Source organism: Phyllostomus hastatus, unplaced genomic scaffold, assembly GCF_019186645.2.
Source record: "Phyllostomus hastatus isolate PE091 unplaced genomic scaffold, TTU_PhHast_1.1 phas_scaffold_28, whole genome shotgun sequence".
NCBI classification, from domain to species: domain Eukaryota; kingdom Metazoa; phylum Chordata; class Mammalia; order Chiroptera; family Phyllostomidae; genus Phyllostomus; species Phyllostomus hastatus.
The window spans coordinates 18,401,519-18,420,774 of NW_025334022.1; the positions used below are offsets into that span (position 1 = coordinate 18,401,519).

General features: G+C 35.9%; 1 protein-coding gene across 2 annotated transcripts in view; it reads right to left on the reverse strand.

Moving 5' to 3' along the window:
* The window catches only part of DIAPH2 (diaphanous related formin 2), an 881,199-nt gene that overhangs the window by 825,440 nt on the left and 36,503 nt on the right, over positions 1 to 19,256 (reverse strand). Inside the window, exons 2-3 of one of the 2 annotated variants that reach the window (XM_045817491.1) lie at positions 6,223 to 6,255; positions 3,023 to 3,199 (exon numbers count right to left, since the gene is read on the reverse strand). In XM_045817491.1, coding sequence (XP_045673447.1) covers positions 3,023 to 3,199; positions 6,223 to 6,255 — 210 coding nt within the window. The remainder of the gene's footprint in view (positions 1 to 3,022; positions 3,200 to 6,222; positions 6,256 to 19,256) is intronic. The other variant, XM_045817492.1, reaches the window with a different exon arrangement.

The window sequence follows — 19,256 nt, forward strand, 5'->3', positions numbered from 1 at the left end:
TCAAGCATCCCAAAGAATAGGAGGAAAACCAAATCAACGTTGGGGGATGGAGGGGGGAAGAATTTCAAATTGGAGAGAATGATCAACTGCATCAAATGCTGCCAGTAAGTCAATTAAGATGAGAACTTAGAACTGATTTCATGGGAATCAGCAGCATGAAGATCTTTGGTGACACAAATAACAAATTTGATGGCATAATGAGATGGATCTGGGCTGGAGGGAGTTTAGGAGAGAAAGTGAGAGGAGAGAAATCAGAAGCAATCAATATAAACAAAATTAGGGGAGGTGTTTTGCTTCAAAGGAGAGTAAAAACAGAGCAGTAGCTGGCAAGGGAGATAAGGTCAAAAAAGGTTTTATAAAATGAGACAGGTTTGTATGCTGCTGGGAATGTAAGAGATGAGAGGAGAAAAAATATTGGAGCAATGTCCCTGAATAGCTGAAAAGGAATAGAAACTGTACACCAATGGAAGGATTTGAAACCTAAAAAGTTCACCTATGGTGACAGGTAGCAAGACAAACTATGTGAGTATAGACACTAAAAGTTAGGTAGATACATATGGTAGTAGAGGTTCTCTTCTGATTGTTTCAGTTTACTCAGTAAATTAAGCAGCAAGGTCATCATCAAAGTAAAAAGATAGGTAAGAGTTGTGAGGATTCAACATCAAACTAAAGGTGTGAAATACTTACTTAGGACTCTAGTTGAGGGACTAGAGTTGGGACATATAAAATAATTGTCTGAAAACATCAGGGCCTACTTGGGGCTTTGGAAAAGCAATGTTTTAAAAATCATTATTAGGGAATTTGTTGAGTAGAATAGACAAAACCTGAAGGACAGGAGGAAGACCCATTAGGAGACTATTTTAGTAGCCTACCAGAAACAACTAGAGACCCATACTAGGACAAGAGCATATGGAAGACATTTGAGGAAACAGATGTAAGAGTCATTGCAAAAGCAGAGCCAATGGGATTTGGCAAGCAATAGAAGTGACTGAGAACACCAATGGAGTGGAAGATGGCCTAGAAGTGTCAAGCTTAAGCAAGCTGGAGTAGTGCAGTGCCCCCAATAAGCTCAAAGAACTATTTCAATACAGTAAAAATTGGCAACCAATTGGCAGATTAAGGCAGTAAGTATAATTTAAGTGAGGTTTGAGTGAAAAAAGAAAATGTTAAAAGGTTAAAAGTGTTAATAGTATCAAGGAATATCCTTGTTTCTATTGTTATCATCATTGTTTTAGGTGATTAAGATAAGGCAACCAAGTGGTAAACTGAGGGGCAAACTAGATGATCTAGAAATATTGTAACTGATGAAAGAACAAAACTATTTGATACAGAAATGGAATGTAACACACATTTATATAGTTATTTATACAGAAAGTTTCTATGCCAGGCACTATTCTAGAAATATCATCTCTTTTAATCCTAAAGATAACCATATGAGGTAGATCCTTTTATACCTTTGTTACAGTTAAGGAAAATAAACTGTAGAGAAGTTTATATAACCTTTCAGAGGTAATGCGATTATTGGCAGAGCCAGAAGTCAAATCCAAGTCAGAATGACCCCAAGTCCATGCTCATAACCACTACACAATACATGCTTTGTAAAATTAGGAGCCTGGGAGAGGTAGCATAGGTTATTTAGCTTCTGAGGAGAATTTCAGAGTTAAAAATCTTCTATGGGTAAAGTCATTCCCAAGAATGACACAGTTGAAGGTGTATTCATGCCAATAACTAGCTAAATACATAGATGCATAGGTCAGAGTTTAGGAAACCAAGGAACTAAGAGCAAAAAAGCATGGGTTATCAATATCATAGTTGAAATCACCAAACTGAATAGAAAAGGAAAAGTCTAAAGGATTACCAGGGGCTTTTATCAAGGAATGTCAGCAGATAATAGACTTCACAAGAGAAAGGGCTGCTGAAAGATGGTTCAAACTAGCATGGAAGAAGCAGCAGCAAAAAGAGTGTACAAGGGTGGACCACAGGATGAAGAGGAAGAGCTGAAGAGGGTAGGAATGTCAGGACTTGTGTCAGGGGACAAGCCAGAGGCCAGCTGTGGCTAGACAAGAGGAACAGTCTAGGAAAAGTTCAAAGATGAAGGGAATTACTTTGTATTCATTCAACAACTTTCAACTGATATTTATTGAAGGCCTGTTACCTCTTCTTCTAGGCACAGGAGGGAAACAGTGGGGGTGGGGAGAAGGGTGGTGACAAGCTTCTTACCACCATAATAAGCAGGATAGAAGGATCTAGATTTTCAGTGATTCTTAACTTTTAATTTTGGTGCGAGTGAAAGAACTGTAGAAACTCATGTGAACTCTAACACCAGATAAGTAGAAGTCTACCAAAAAATTTTACAATCTAAGTGGGATAGAATTACAAATGAATGAATCATGAGTAAGGATCTCCACTTGTTTTCTGGTCAAGTAAACCAGTGTAACATGGCCCAAATCCTCATCCCTCCCCTCTCCTATCAAACTATTGAATACTCAAAATACTATATCTACTATCTATTATAAGAAATAATCTAGACCACAAGCTATAAAATATAAGCAACATGCTAGGAAATATTGGTTGTGTGAATGCTGCTATAGAACAAACTTGAAGGAATTAATTCCTTTGCTCCCATTACTGCTTTTATACCTTCTTTCCTCCCAACTCTATTTCATACACCCAGCAAGATACCTTGTGCAGCAAAGAGAACTCAGTCCTATTATGCTTTCTAGAAACAGGAATACAATCTAGTTAACTGAAAGATTGATTTGATGTGCCAGAGCCTACAAATTATTGGAAAATAAAAGTAAATAACACAGCCCCTGTTTTTAGGAGCTCATACTGTAAGAAGTAAGTATGAATGTTTCACTCAAAAAAGATACTTTTGAAAATAGCCCTACTGTATCAACAAGTTTATAGTCTCTCCTTTATGTGATTATAAACACAGTGCGTACAAGATACCTACTTAAAACCCAGTGTTATTCTTGGCCACACATTTTAAAATTACAACAAAATTAGGGATCAACCTTACCATCATTTTTTCAAAGAGATCCAGTACTTCCTTTTCTGACAAATTTAAAGATCGTTCATCGTATAATGGCTGAGGTGCTGGAAATTCACTCATTGCAACTTGAGAATCAATAGGATGTTGAATAAGATGTTTCTCTTTTTTGACAGTAGATTTCCTGAAACTTGTAATTCGGTCACGCTGCAAAGAGAAAAAAAATAAGCAAATAAGCTGAAAAAAGAAATCAAGAATTGCAAACATGAAGAACTGAAAAATCAAAATGACACTTAGTATGGTATTATTTTAAGCAGCAAGCTGTAGTTAGAGATTGTACTATTTTGAAACCCTTAAGTAGCTCTTCAGCCTCAGCAGTCTGGGGGGTGGAAAATATTCCTCAAAAATTAAAATTTAGTCCTTTCTCACTAGTTTTTGCACAGGAAGCAGGTAAACAAAAGTCCTGCATCAAAGTAATGTGGTAGTTTCCAAAAGAATGTGTATTTGTTGGCAACTTTCAAACCATGAGAAAAAGAGAAAGAAAAAGAGCTTCCAATATCCAATTCTAAGGGGAAATTATAGTAATGCTTCCTTTCCTCAAAGTGCCAAAAGCTATGACAAGTATCTGTGAATACTCTGTCAGTGCAGCAGTAGATGCAATGGATAAGAGCACAGACCCTGAAGCCAGACTACCTAGGTATGAATCTGCCTTTCGCTAGCTCAGTTAGCCTGTGAATACCAGTTGGTCTCCCTGCTTCCTCATCTGTAAAATAGCAATAATGACTTAATGTATGTTACATAAAAAATAACGATAGTACCCACACCATAGGATTATTATGAGATTTAAATAAATTGATATGTTTAGTGTACTTAGCTGCTATTTATTATTATTGTTCTTAATACTAGTATTACTTCTCCTCCCTTCTTCCCTAAAAAGTGGGACTAACAAGACATCACCTTTTCCATTTGCTGAATACACAACACAAACAGAAATATCTTGATCTTACAAACACTATTATGAAGAACTTGCTACTTCATGGATATTGACTCTGAACCATTGATCCCATGTACAATCTCTAATAATAAGCATGTTATTTCACAGGAAATGGGTTAACAACTCCAGCTGCATCTAAACAGGCCATTCTGTTTTAGACCACAAAACAATAGACATAAAAAATTAGCAATTACTATAAAACTGAATGCAACCCAGTTTTATTCTGGTTTCTGTTAGGAAACACATGCGCACTGTCAGCTCATGTTAAATAAGCAGACATGCATTACATGCAAGGACAGCACATCTTCACTGACACATAACTGAGCCTTATAAATTACTTCAACAATACAAAAAGCATCAGAAATTATTACCACAACTTATGTAAATTTCTGTTGATCCCATTAAAAAACATATTTTTCATTTTGATTCAAACAACATTTTTTATTAAAAGGTATATTTTGAAAGAAATATGAGCAGTTTTAAGCAGCTTATTTAGGATTACAAAAATGATTTTAGTACATGCTTACTTACAAAGAGATTATATAAATAATAATATTTTAGAGCTGGAAAGAAACTTGAAAAATCATCTAGACCAACTCTCTCATTTCACAGCAAAAGTGACTCACTAAATTCATGAGTCCCTGGTTCCTATTCCAGTGTTCACATTAGGACTCATTTCTTTTAATCATCTTCAACTGTTTTCAAATTTCCTTTTAATTCTTTGAGAATTAAATTGGTTTTGATATGTAGTATATCTTCAAACACCTCCAGCAAAAAAAATATTAAGCAATCCCAAATAAGCTGAATACATATCCAACAGTCAAACTTAACTAAAAGACATGGACATAAAAGCATTTAAATATGCAATAAACCATTAAATCAACTGTTCCTGTCCTGTCATATCACTTAATATTTAACTTTTCAGTGCTGGTTTTTCTACTGAGTTGCATTATTTACATACATATTTGATCATCCACTATGCACTTTATTTCTATATAGAAAATTGGCTTTTGCTTTCAGCTGGATCTTGATAAGGAAATAAAGCTAAGCCACATATTTTCACCTCCTTAAACCACTAACAATATTTAACATTGTTTGTGGATAGGTAACTTCACCATAACTTTTAAAGTTTCACTATGATAGATTCAGCTCCAAAAGTTAATTAAGGATAATTAACTTAATTTCCTTTCTATTGTACATTAATTTCTTCCAATATTCACATTAGTAGTTAATATATGCACAGTCAATTTACTTGGGTAGAAAGTAAAAAGGATTTCCAGAGTGATATTTACAGAGCAATAAAACAAATTTGGCTAAAGTATACAAGGTCTGTCTCGGAAAAGTTCAACCATTATTAATATGATGAGAATGGTTTACACGACATCAATGTAACCTGGCAGCCAAGGAGAGTGGACTGGAATGTACATGTGTGAACAATGATGACTTCACTGTACTAGTAAGTGGGAGCAGTAGACGTCATGGGGTAAGCCTGTGTACTGTGTGGCCATCACATTAAAAATGACTGAGGGTATAGAGCAATGAAACTACACCGAATTTTGCATGAAGCTTCAATATTCCTCTGCAAAAACTATCTGGATGATTCAGAAGTCCTCAGAAGGCCACCGCTATAAGCAACTGGTGATTGGCAGCTTCGTCACAACAACGTGCCTGCATCACATCTCCTGCAGAGTTTTCTGGTGAAACATCAAATCACCCAGGTGACTCAGCCCCTCTACAGCCCAGATTTGGTGCCATGGGAATTCTGACTGTTCCCAAAAATAAAATGACCTTTGAAAGGGAAGAGATTTCACACCATCAATGAGATTCAGAAAAATATGACAGGGCAGCTTGTAGCAATTGGGAGAACTATGTGAGGTCTCAAGATGCCTACTTTGAAGAGGACTGTGGCATCATTGTCCTATGTTCAATGTTTCTTGTATCGTATATCTTCTTTAAGAAATGTATCTATTTTTCATATTAGATGGATGGATACTTTCTGGACAGACCTTGTATATCAAGATGATAATATTGAAATTTTGTTGAGATTTTATATCATTGTTTATGTTACTATTCAAACAAAGAGGTGTCTCTATTGAAAATTCTTCCATTCTACTGTACTTTGTAAATATCCAAACATTCTATATCTTTTGCATATCAATGCTTTAATGTCCACTCACTTTAGTAAAAAGGCAACACACATGAGTAATGTAACAACATGCTACTAATACCACCTTACCACATCATCTGCCAAAGTTTTTATTTGAATGTTCTATTAAAACCAAAAGAAAAAAAACTGTCAATAAGAGAAATTCATTGAGAAAAGAAAATAATGGGATAATTCCCAATTTTTATTTTATCAAGTATAACTAGTCAAAAAGCATCAGTTTAAATATATAAACAAGTACATTTTTCAGAAAAGGAAAAAAACCCAACTTTTTAAGAATTAAAAATGAAGGGTTGGGGTGTCTATTTGTTTTTAAAGATGATGTCCAAGGTACTAAAGTCACATTGGATCAGACATTATGACCACAAAGCTCAAACATGAGAAATAATCAGCAAAATCATAAGCCCTTTCAAATTTTCCTAAGTTTTAGAATAAATAATCATGTTTTTATAATATGTAAATTTTTAAAATACAAAAAAATATATGAATAGGAAAAATGTCACATTTACAATAATAAAATATAATAAAGCATTTCAGTCTAGAACTCTGTTACAGCTGATGGATATTTAAATGACACCTTTATAAATACTCTAGATAAAATTGAACTTAGTGATTCTGTTAATATATGCCCATTTCTCAAAAACTTCAATACTTTCTTTTGAATGTGGTTTTCTACTTATAATGCTGAGAATAATTGGAAATGTTTTCTAGTTAATAAAGTACAGAAGTTAATGAAAGCTATCACATAACATACAGTGCCACCATGATTTGAAGAACCAGAATACAGCAATACTCAAGTAATACAGTGGTATTAAAATAAGCAAAGTAATTTCTAGTCATTTAGTAATCTCTCATGATTCAGAAGCCAGTTCAAGGTCTTACAATAACATACACTCAGCATGAAGGGCAGTTCTTATTATAGGATATTATAAATGTGTTTAACTGCCAACTAAGAGACATGATTACAGAAGAACAGGTTTTGTTTAAAATGCACGTTAGAAATTAATTGAAATTAAGCCTCTTGCTATATCCTATACATTTATTTCCTACAACATAAGCTGAACAATATGCATCTAGTTGGTCATGCATGGTCACATCCCTCTTTACTAAGAAAAATATGATCTCACTGGTGGGGAGAAGTCCATTATGAGTTTTAAAGAAATTATTTTGTCTTCAAATACCACCAACCAAATGCTGTTAAAGATCTTTCTCCCCTGTATCAGCTGGGACAAATACACTATTATATGTACAGTTCATTTTCTAGTTTCAATTCATTGATTCTTTCAGGGATCTACACTTCTATTATCTATATACAACGGCTTCATCACAGCCTGCTGACACAGACCCCAATCAATCTTTACTGTCTAAGAAAAGTAAAAGAGATGGGATTAGTTATATCAGAACTGAACCCATTTTAAGAGAGATCAATTCTCCCTAGAACGATCTCTAATTTTCTCTGTAATTTTCCCCGTGGGATACTGAAAACTGTTTTACACACAATGACAAGCTTCATGATCTCTTATAATGTGAAATCAGAGTACAAAAATGTCAAAGTCTCAAAAGTGCCTCAATTACCCTGTTACCATCCAGATATGTACCTGTCCACCAGTATTATTATTAGATAGATTTTACAGCTCTTCAAGCAACTCCTGCTTTTCTTCTCTTCCCTTATGGTAGGGTTATAAACTCAAGATTGGAATCAGATGTATATCTTCAAAGTGAGGATGTAAATTAGGGAAAAATATGATTTGATTTGCTCCAATTCTCTAATTTAAGGTACACATATGTTTGAAAAGCTTTAAATCTGTATCTCAACTGTGTATATGTTGACAGTTTAATATAGGGGAGAGAAACAAGAAAAAAAAGTATTGCTAGCTACATTTTTACCCTGTCTTATGGAAATAGACTTGAATTTGTCCTCTTTTTTAAATTAATATATTTCTGTCCTAATATTAACCACACATTATGGAGTTAGAAATATTAAATTTCAGTGGAATTTGAGATTACCTGGTCAAAACCTCTCAGTTTACAAATGATGAAACTGCAGTTTGAAGATAATAAGTGACTTGCCTGAGAACCACAGATCTAATTATTATTTTATACTAAAACTTAGTCAACACATGACCTTTTCTGTGAGCATAATTAAACTCTAGGATATTAAGACTGAATTACTGAATTGAAACAGTATATAGTAATCTCAAATTCACAGATACCCCATTTTGGGGTACCTGCCTTTTGCCATCATTACCTAGGGGGTCAAAGCATAATCCCAAAGAACATTCCCCTAGCACCCACAGTCCTTCCCCAGTACATCTCACACATCTATTGAACTCAATTTCACCAACATACCTTATGTTCTTCAAGCGGCTAATTAATTATTCTCCATATACAAACTATATGCTAATTTAGATTATCTATTCTTTCATAATTCTTAAATGTTACCTTCCTAATTACTCCTTAATATTGCCACAATTCTAAAAGTCAGACCATTTCTAGGTGTGTGGCCGAAGGGAAAAGTGATTATACAATTCATAACTCAGTGGAAACACTACATGAGCACAAAGTGGACAAAATGCCTCAGAGGGTCAGGAAAGACTTTCAAAAAGGAGAGTAACATTTATTAATGGTTACATCTGCATTCCATTTATCCAGACTTAAGATGCCCATGTCCCCTTGCTCTCTTCCCTTTTCTTCAGTTCCTGTAGTCAAGCTTTCTGAAGTTCCCTCTTAATCCTCACACAAACCATTTCGGGTTACATTCTAATCAGCAGGCAAGAGCCTCCTAATAGTTACCTCTGCTTCCATTCCTTTCTCACTGCTGAAGTCCTCTTCTTAAAGCAGAGATTTGGTTCAAGGCACCAACACCTCTCACCTAGATTTCTGGAATAACCTCCTAATCTGCCTCCCTGCTTCCACCCTCATCTTCCTACAGTTAGTTTTAAACAGACCAAAGTGATACTGTTAACAGCAAAATCAGATCATGTCACTCCTCTGCTCAAAGCTTTCCAATGACTATCTCTTTTCAATGTGAGTAAAAGTTAAAATCTTTACAATGGCCAACAGGGTCCTATTTATCTCCACAGTCTCTATATCCTTCTGATTTCACCTCCTACTACTGGCACTTTCATCCACTCTGCTCCAGTCACACTAAACACCTCACTTTTCCTCAGGAAGGCAATAAGCCATAGGTGGTAGCTCTTCCCTCTGCCTGGAATGCTCTTTTCCATTATCCATACAGCTTACTCCACCATTATCACTTCCCCTTTTGAGTCTTTGCTCAGTGAAGCCTACTCTGTCCATCCTATTTACATGGAACACCCACTTCCTCTGTGCACTCCTGACCTGCCTTACTGTGCTCTACTTTTCCTTATTTCACTAGGACTTATCACATTTTAACATAGTCTATAATTTATTATTATTATCATTATTTGTCCATGAGCTCCATGAGAACAGGGATAGTCATCTGTTTGGTTTAGGGATGTACTGTGATGCCTAGAGTATTGCTTGGCAAAGGTACACTAAAAACCATAAATGACTATCACACTCCTGTTCATACTCAATTGCTCCTGATGGCATAGAGAATAAAGACTAATAGCTTTAACAGGACATTCAAAGTCCTGTATTATTCAGCCCTAGTTGTAGTTCTACTTCTCCCCCTCCCTCATGATCCATATGCTATATAAAACAAAAATGGAAATCCTGAAATCCTTTTCCTAAATGCATGGCCCAATATGTCCTGTTTGTGTACCCACTGTTCCCTCTACCTCAAACACCCATCTAGCTAGATGAATTTCTATTCCTAGAGCTATCCTTGAGTTTAATGTCTGGTGATTGATAAATCTCAAAAATAATAGTGGAGGATTATGGGGTTTTTTTTAGTGTTTTCTTAGAGAATTTTTTCCTAACAGGCATCTTCAAGAATGTTAGAGCATTCTGAGGCACACAGAAAATTATACTCATGTAAAATATTGAAATTACTTGTGATAGAGAACCATAAAGAAAACACTCCGCTTACAATTTCCTGATTTACAAGTTTCATTCAACTTCAGAATGTATATCTTGTGTAACTATGCACATTTGGCTAACATGGATATTTTTCCATAGATTTCCCTCATGTAAAAATCTACTTTCAAAAATATTTTCTTGATACCAATATTTAGAACTCTTCTTTCTAACTTAATAAAAAAGAAACAAATGTGGTCTATTTAAAAAGAAAACCTTTTATAAGGGTGGCTCTTCGAACTGGGATTCAGTTGAGTCCTGATGAAATTGTGTACAGGTGACCATTTCAGGCTATGATTGGGGTGGGAGACATGATACATATATAGATCAAGAAGTGAAGGTAAAGAAAATGTACAACATTTAAGTCAGACCTTAGCTGTGATGAATGACCTTGCCTGTATCAGAGACCTCTCCCCCACAGGTTTGCTGCATTCTTTTGAGCCTGCAGATAAGGTGCTACTCAAGACTTGGATGACAGCATCTCAAGAAAGCCAAGTGGAAGAAAAGTAGACTGGACCTTGGGACATACTCCTCACCACCCCCACCATGGTGAAGCTGGCAGGAATAAAACCTTGGACTCATCACACCAGAATAAAGAAAGCACTGGAAGAAGATCTGAAAGTAATCTTTAGAAAATGATGACTTATGTCCTTTTCTTTACCTCTTATTTAACCCCTTGTTATGAATAACTTATTCCTTTCAAACAGGATGAAAATATTTGGCTATATTTAGCAAAAATGTTCTGAATATTTCTGACTTTTGTCTTGCAGGAGGAACTTATGTTGAACAAACTTTCACTTTGTCTTGTGTTTGTACTCCCTTGGAAAGCCTTATAAATTATACTGTGTTTAAGCATATCAAAAAGAAAATGACCTACTCTGATATTTGTAATTGGGGACCAGTGGTAACTATAAAGAACAGAGAAATGCTTTCCTTGGAGGTCACTAATGTAGCCCCAGCTATGGAGTGTGCAACTTTTGTCAACTGTACTAAAAACTGTTTTGTGCTCTCAGCAGGTATGGCGATGAATTGCACCACCACCACTGGTGTATCTTATGCTTATGCTCACGTTAAATCGTCCACAGGATGGTTTCTAATATGTGGAAAGACTCTGCTGTTTCAACCTAACTAATCTTATAGAAATAAGATATTTTAAAACAGTGTGGGAATGATAGGGGACTCAAGAGTTGGAAGTTTTTAGTTTAAAGTAAATAGTTAATAAACCCAGTAGGTAATGCATATGTTAAAGCTATTGTTTCAGGAACTGCAGATAAGGCCCACCACTCCCAGAGAGACAGCAGACCTCCTAGGCCACAACACCACCGCCTGGAGCACAAGAGAAGGCATCCGGGCCATTGTGTTCTAGAGAGAGACAGACCACCACCGGCCCCTGGGAACAGGTAACTGACCAGGGTGAGAATGCTGCAGGGGGTTTTTTTTATCTAATTTTCCCTGAATTTCAAAACCCCTCACCGCACTTTGTTCTCTGTTATAAAAAGGCTGGCTTGGAAAGAAATATCCCTTAGGGTATGAACCCACCCTCTTCTCAGATTACTAGCCATCTGAATAAAGTGCCCATAAAAATTCAAAAAAAGAAAGAAAAGAAAAGAAAAGAACAGGAAAGAAAGAAAAAAATCTTTAAGTGGATTTGAAGAGCTTGGGTTTCAGAAGGGGTGATTTTTGGCCAATGTACATGAAAAATGCATTGAATTATTGTCCCAGTTACAATTAAATTATCTAAAATAGAAAATAAATTTCTGCCACAGGACTATCTTCCTATAGCAGTCAAAAATTAAAGGCACCAAAGGAGGTAAGAATAATAACAAAAACCAACACCAGCCCTGACCAGGTTAGACAGTCTACCTAAATGCCAAGTTTTTTGGTTTGATCTCTAGTCAGGATACATATAAGAAGCAACCAATGAGTGCATCAATAAATGCAACATCAACTTGATGTTTCTCTCTCTCTCAAAAAGCAAATAAAAAAAAATTTTGAAGACCAACACAAAATAGACAAAGTTCAGAGAACTGTAAAGACCTGTTTCTTTGACAAGAATAAATCACAGACATTTTTATGTAAACTTTAAAACATGTTTTACATGGTTATATTAAAAAGAGTCTCATTTATAATGATGTTCTACAGAGACAACCTCTCAAATTTTATCTGAAGGTAATTTATACACATGCATGCATCTCTCACACCACATGCAAGCAGACATTACAGATTTTACTCCTATGTACAAACTATAGTTACAATGGAATTATAAGAAATTGCTGAATAACTTTAGTGTTACAACCCTGATTTAAAAGTACTGATTAAAGTCATTTCAATAAGTTTTTATTGTGCAAATCTAGCATTAATGGTCATTAGGATGAGGACATCTCACACCAATAAGTATAGTGACCACATATTTTCATTAAAATCAACTCTCAAAAAGCAGTAAGCTTGTACATTAGTCAAGCAATCAGAGTTTATTAAACTTCATTTATAATTAGTTATATTAAATAAAACAGTACAGTATTATATGAATATTGCACAATTATAAAAGTATCACTCCAAAGTCTCAACCCCTTAAGAATAAGAGAAATGGCTAATTTATTTACAAACTCAAACACTTTAGTTCTGATTGAAAATGCAACAGTCATTGTTGCAAGATGTAAAGATTCAACTTTCTTATGGCTAATGTTACATAGTAACACAATGTTTTATTAACATTATACAATTATTCTAGTACCAAAGAAATTGGAGAGCTAAACTGCATATAATTCAAAACTCTCACCACCAACTCAAAAAACTTAGTCACAATATTGGACAATTTTCAAAAGTAAGTTTGCCATCACAATAAAGATTAATGGTCAATTATTTACCCAGCTATAAGTTTCTTGTTCTCTAAGAAGGGCATGGCAATAAGACACAGAAAACCATGTTCAAGTCAACTGAACAAATATTTGAGCATCTACTATGCACCTGTCAAGTGCTGGGCACTAGGAATACAATCATAAACAAAATAAGCATGTGCTCTTCCTTTATGGAGGTTGCAGTTTAGTTGAACATAAGATGAGTGAAAGAACAAATCACAATAGAGAAATTCTGAGCGCTCTGACAGGGTAGTACCCTAACATAACCTCCATATAATTTCCATGTTAGAAGAGCCCTTAAGTAAGGCCATCCATATCAACTACTGATCCAGAGTTTGAAATCTCAAGACAACAGGCCTTGCCCAATACCTATTCAGATCAGCAGCAGTAAAAGAAGGAACTAGTTACTGTTCAATGGTCTGCCTTCCAACTTTTCTGATCCTGTATGTATCCTCAACTTTATAAACCAGTAAAAGCAATTAAGCCATTTAATCAGCTGGTAATCAAGCTGAACACTCTTTTCAGGCATTAAAATACTTTATTACACAGGGGTTTTTTTTAAAGATTTTATTTATTTATTTTTAGAGAGGGAAGGGAGGGAGAAAGAAAGAGAGAGAAACATCAATGTGCAGTTGCTGGGGGTCATGGCCTGCAACCCAGGCATGTACCCTGACTGGGAATCGAACCTCCAACACTTTGGTTCGCAGCCCGCGCTCAATCCACTGAGCTATGCCAGCCAGGGCTTACACAGATTTTTTAGTTGAGTACCTGCCAGTTGTGTTTCTTACACAAAAAAGCTATATACAATCTGATTTTTAGAAATAGGATCGATGTAGAGGTTTGCTTCTAAGGGAAAACAAATTTTGGCTTTCAAGATCATTGAACTATTACTGGTTGCATTTAAAATTACTCCAAAACATTCTTTCATCCCCTTTCTAACACAAGAGTCATTTTTGGACACCCACATGTAGTCATAGCCTTTCATCACCACAGAGGTTAGAAGACAGATTAATGGGCAGTGCCCTAGGCACTGGGATTTAAAGAGGCATGGATCTGTTCTTAGAGGGCAGAGGCTAATACCTGAGAAGATGAGGTCATAGGCATTAAGCTGCTATTATCCTCCACCTTACTATGTTGTTGTTAGCATCTAAAACTGTCCATTTCATCATTTTAATAAAGCAATACTTTCATATTTTTGTAATCATAAGGATGCCATTGCTGACGTACTGTAAAATCAAAAGCCTCAAATTTTAACCCACCAGAGTTTTCAGCTATTACAAATCAAAAATTTTTCCACCATTTTGCCCCGGCTGGTGTAGCTCATCGGATTGAGCTCGGGCTGTGAACCAATGGGTTGCCAGTTCAATTCCCAGTCAGGCACACATGCCTGGGTTGCAGGCCAGGTCCCCAGTACAGGGCATGTGAGAGGCAACCAGGCATTGATATTTTTCTCTTTCTCTTCCCCTCTCTCTAAAAATGAATAAATAAAATCTTTTAAAAAATGTTTCCACCATTTTGATAAGAAAAAAATTCCTTTTAGGATTTTCTTCTCAATATGCTGTTTTAATTCCTAACAAACAAAATGTGTATCAGAAATCAAATATGACATCATTGTATAGGGCTTCAGTTTTCCACATTGATGCAAAAGACCATGTTACTAAACTGGATAAGTTTCAGAAATCTGACATAACAAGATATGATCAATCTTAAATTAACTGTCTTGACATGAACTGCAAATCTTTAACATACAAGACAGGTGACTAATATGGGAATCCAGCAAAGTCTGTGTAACACTCATGCTCAGCTTCAGAGCTAAGAGCCAAGTGTTCAGGAAATATATGTTTGCCACTTGGGTCTTTAAAAAAGTTAACACTAATGAATTGGAGGAAGTCACTTAGTACCTGAATTAATCAGAAAACAACTGCAGGAATCATCCAGGTTTTTAAGAGTAGTAACTTCTTCTGCAGGTACAGAAATCATGTCTATTTGGTTTGTACTAAATCACGTCAAATGGGAAAATTATTTGGATATGAAAGTTCTTTCTTAGTCTATGAATAAAAAGCAACAGAAATAAAAAAAGCTATCTTTAAATAAGTTTGTATCTTCTCTGTTTTAAACAAAGGCAAATGTCTCAACTAAACATTAATATGTTTGAGTATCCAATATATGCCCAGCATTTTATGGCACATATAAGTTCAAGAAAGGATTCTGCCCTTAAGGAATCCAGAATATAACCGGGGAATAAAAACTAACTGCATAAAAGCAAACAGTTAAGACCCTACCCAGGTAGCTCAGTTGGTTAGAGTGTTGTCCCCTTACACCAAGGTTGTGGTTCCATCCCTGCTCAGGGCACAAACAAGAATCAACCAATTAATATATCAATAAGTGGAACAGCAAATCAATGTTTGTTTCTCTGTCTCCCAGCCCCCTTACTCTGATTCCTCTTTCAAATCAATTAACTTTTTAAACCAAATAGTTAACTAAGTGCTAAATTATGAGATTCTGAGGTACGTAGTTCCTCCTCCTCCCTAGGTCCCATCACATGATTTGTCTTACTATTTTCACAGCATTAACCGCTACCTGAATTTATCTTGTCCACTTATTTATTTATTTGTGTTGTAGCTTAAAAAAACAGGTTACCTAATAGTAAAGATCATAATTTCCCTGTCTTATTCACTTTCGGATCATTAACACCTAAACAGTAGCTGGTATACAATAGCTGCTCCAATATTTGATGACTGAAGCAATGTAAATATTCAGAGAAGAAATAGATACATTTAGGTTTATTAAGAAAGTATATAAAGAATTGTACCTAGGCCATGGCTGGTGTGGCTGAGTGGATTCAGTGCTGGCCTACAAACCAAAGGGTCCCGGTTTGATTCCCCATGAGGACACATGCCTGAGGTGCTACCAGGTCCCCAGTAGAGGGCATGTGAGAGGCAACCAAATGTTGATGTTTCTCCCCCTCTCTTTCTCCCTCCCTTCCCCTCTATCTGAAAATAAATAAATTAAATCTGTCAAAAATAAAAAAGAACCATTTGTTTTTTAAAAAAAGAATGGTGCCCTAATTGTTGGGTAGGATTTAAATACCCAGAAATAGGGAAAGAGAAGGAAGTCAGACAGAAGGAGCAGCATTAATATTTTACTTGATGGAAGCAGCCTTATGAAACAAAATTCAAATTGAAGGGTATTCAATTTTGGACGTGTAAGTTAGGGACAGATTGGAGACAGTCATGAAAAGCAGAAGGAGTAGGCTAGACTAAGTCTGACAACCAATGGTAGTCTTTATAATTTCCTGATTGATAGACAAACATGGAGAAGGTGCTATTTGCAAAAGGTGACTTCAGGTGGTTCAGGTACACCATCTCTTACCTGAAACCCTTGAAGCTGGATATATTTTGGAATTCAGAGTGTTCCATATTTTAGAAGTGATTATGGTATAGGAACTATATTATACACATTACAAAACATACACAGCAGGATCTGTGATACCAACCTAAATCAAATGCACTCAAGGTTAGTAGTGAAATATGAATATTCCATAAAACAGGATAAATAAAAACTAAATACAGCCTCAAGACAGGTCAGGTTTTGTGGCCAAATGGTAAAATCCTGTATTCAGAAGTTTCAGGCTTTAAAATTTCACAAAAGGGTTGTAGGTTCTAAATTTGAGGATAGACTGGAGAAGGAATCAAAGGCTTGAAAGGCAGCTTGTACAGATCAGCAAGTTTGGCCTATTCCACATAAATACAGGCCACCATTTTTCTAAGCATTTATTATTTGCAGACACTATGCTAAGAGTTTTACGTGCATTGTCTCAGTTAAAACCTCACAGCAACCCTATGATATTGGAATTTACTGTCCTATATTATAGGTCAGGAAATCAAGGTTTACTGTCATTAAGACATTTGCCTCAAGTCAAAGGACAATAAATTGTATGGCTGGAATTAGCATTGAAATCTGGGTAGAACCCAAACTCTAAAACCTCTATCTATATTCTGAACTCTGTCTGCAAGAGTCTTCATCAGTATAACAATACTGATTACTGACTCCACTCCAGGAAGACAAACAATCCAATTAAAACATGGGCAAACAAAGGACCTAAACAGACACATCTCCATCTCCAAGGAGGACATACAGAGGGCCCAGAAACATATGAAAGAATTCTCAGCATCACTAGCCATCCGAGAAATGCAAATTAAAACTACAATGAGACACCACTTCACTCGGGTCAGAATGGCCATCATAAACAAATCAACAAACAAGTGTTGGTGAGGTTGTGGAGAAAAGGTAACACTAGTGCACTGCTGGAGGGAATGCAGACTGGTGCAGCCACTATAGAAAACAGTATGGAATTTCCTCAGAAAACTAAAAATGGATCTGCCTTTTGACCAAGCAATTCCACTGCTGGGATTATACTCTAAGAATCCTGAAACACCAATGGAAAAGAACCTGTGTACCCCAATGTTCATAGCAGCACAATTTACAATAGCCAAGTGCTGGAAGCAACCTATGTGCCCATCAGTAAATGAGTGGATACAAAAAGCCATGGTACATTTACACAGTGGAATACCATGCAGCAGAAAGAAAGAAGGAGCTCCTATCTGTCAAGATGGCATGGACAGAACTACAGAGCATTATCCTAAGTGAAATAAGTCAGGTGGTATAAGACAAATACCATATGAGCTCACCTGTAAGTAGAACCTAATCAATCAAACAAATAAGCAAGTGAAATATAACGAGAGACATTGAAATAAAGACAGTAACCGCTGGGGGGGGGGAATAATGTGAGAAAAAAGGGAAGGAATGTGTATAAAGGACCCATGGAGCATGCCAACCAATGAGGGGTGGGATCAAGGGTGGAGGTGAGGATGGGTGGGGCGGGAGGGGAATGATGAGGGGAAAATGGAGACAACTGTACTTGAACAACAATTAAAAAAATACTGATTAGACCTCAAGTTCTTTTTCAACCTTGGCCTTTCCATGATTTGTGCTAAAACTTTGCTGTGCTAAGAGTGCTCAGCCCACATTCCCCTCCTTCTTCATCCGCCATCTCCTACTCATCATTTCTGATCTCAACTGAGGTTATAGGTGGTCCTCTTATACTCTCCCATGGTTCCCAACTTCTCCTTTTGTAATACAATCCCAGTTATCAAACTACAATTCTCTATTAGCGCTGGTCTTCCCAGCTATACTGTAAACTCAGTGTAGTAAGTATGAGGTCCCTCTTGGTCCCAACTGTGTCCTCAGTTTTTTTGCACTGTTTCAAAGGTGTTGTGACTGACTGAATTCGAGAGAGAGGTAGGGGAGAGGAGAAAGAGAGAGAGATGCCATTTTGAGTTGGTAAGAGCTTAGACTAGGATGGTTACAATAGAAACAAAAAAAGGCAGTTACTATATATAATTTTGTTTAAAACTACACTTGTTATTGAAGCAATGTCAATATGATTATTGTTTGTATTTAATAGAGTAATTTAATATCTGTTGTCATGATTACCATCTTTATAGCACACAAAAAAATCTCTCAATGTCTATGATTATCACTCTGGAGATACATGGCAAATCGTTGTGAGGTGATGTATCTACCTCAAGTAGCTTTTATAAATAACCACATCATTCAGTTTTCTGATGTAGCTTCAAAATTAATCTGACAAAACAGAATGATTCACTCCTTTAAAGATTCATGAGTATGAATCTGCTAAACCTGAAAATTATACCTGAGTTGTGAATAAGGTATTATTATAACATACTTTTGGTAGGAAGATATATAAACCAACCATTGATTTAAGTTAAATTTCACTATTAGTACTTTTAACTGATATTCTTGAATTTGAAAATAATTCCCAATTCAGCAACAGGTTGTGGTCTAAAAGTTCATTTGTACGTCAGTCATTTTGCTCCCGGTACATGTTTCCAAAGATACAACTAATAAAAGTGGTTCCAAAGTGAAAGCAGATAACCCTTTCCCTATGGAACACAAAAACTACTTATTTAGACTCATATAATAGCTTTTGAAATAACCAAATATTATAACAAACAATGAACACTTTAAAACTTATGTAAAACATGATTACATGATAGGCAAAAATGTAAAATGTCAGGAAATTTCAAAAAGCTCTTTGAAAGAATTTAAGACTAATAAAATATTAAATTTTGTAGCATTCATTTTCTCCCATTGGCTTCAGACTCTGCTGAGTAGTGGTAACTCCTTTTAAAGCTTTTGTCCCATAGTGTTCCTTAAATACTT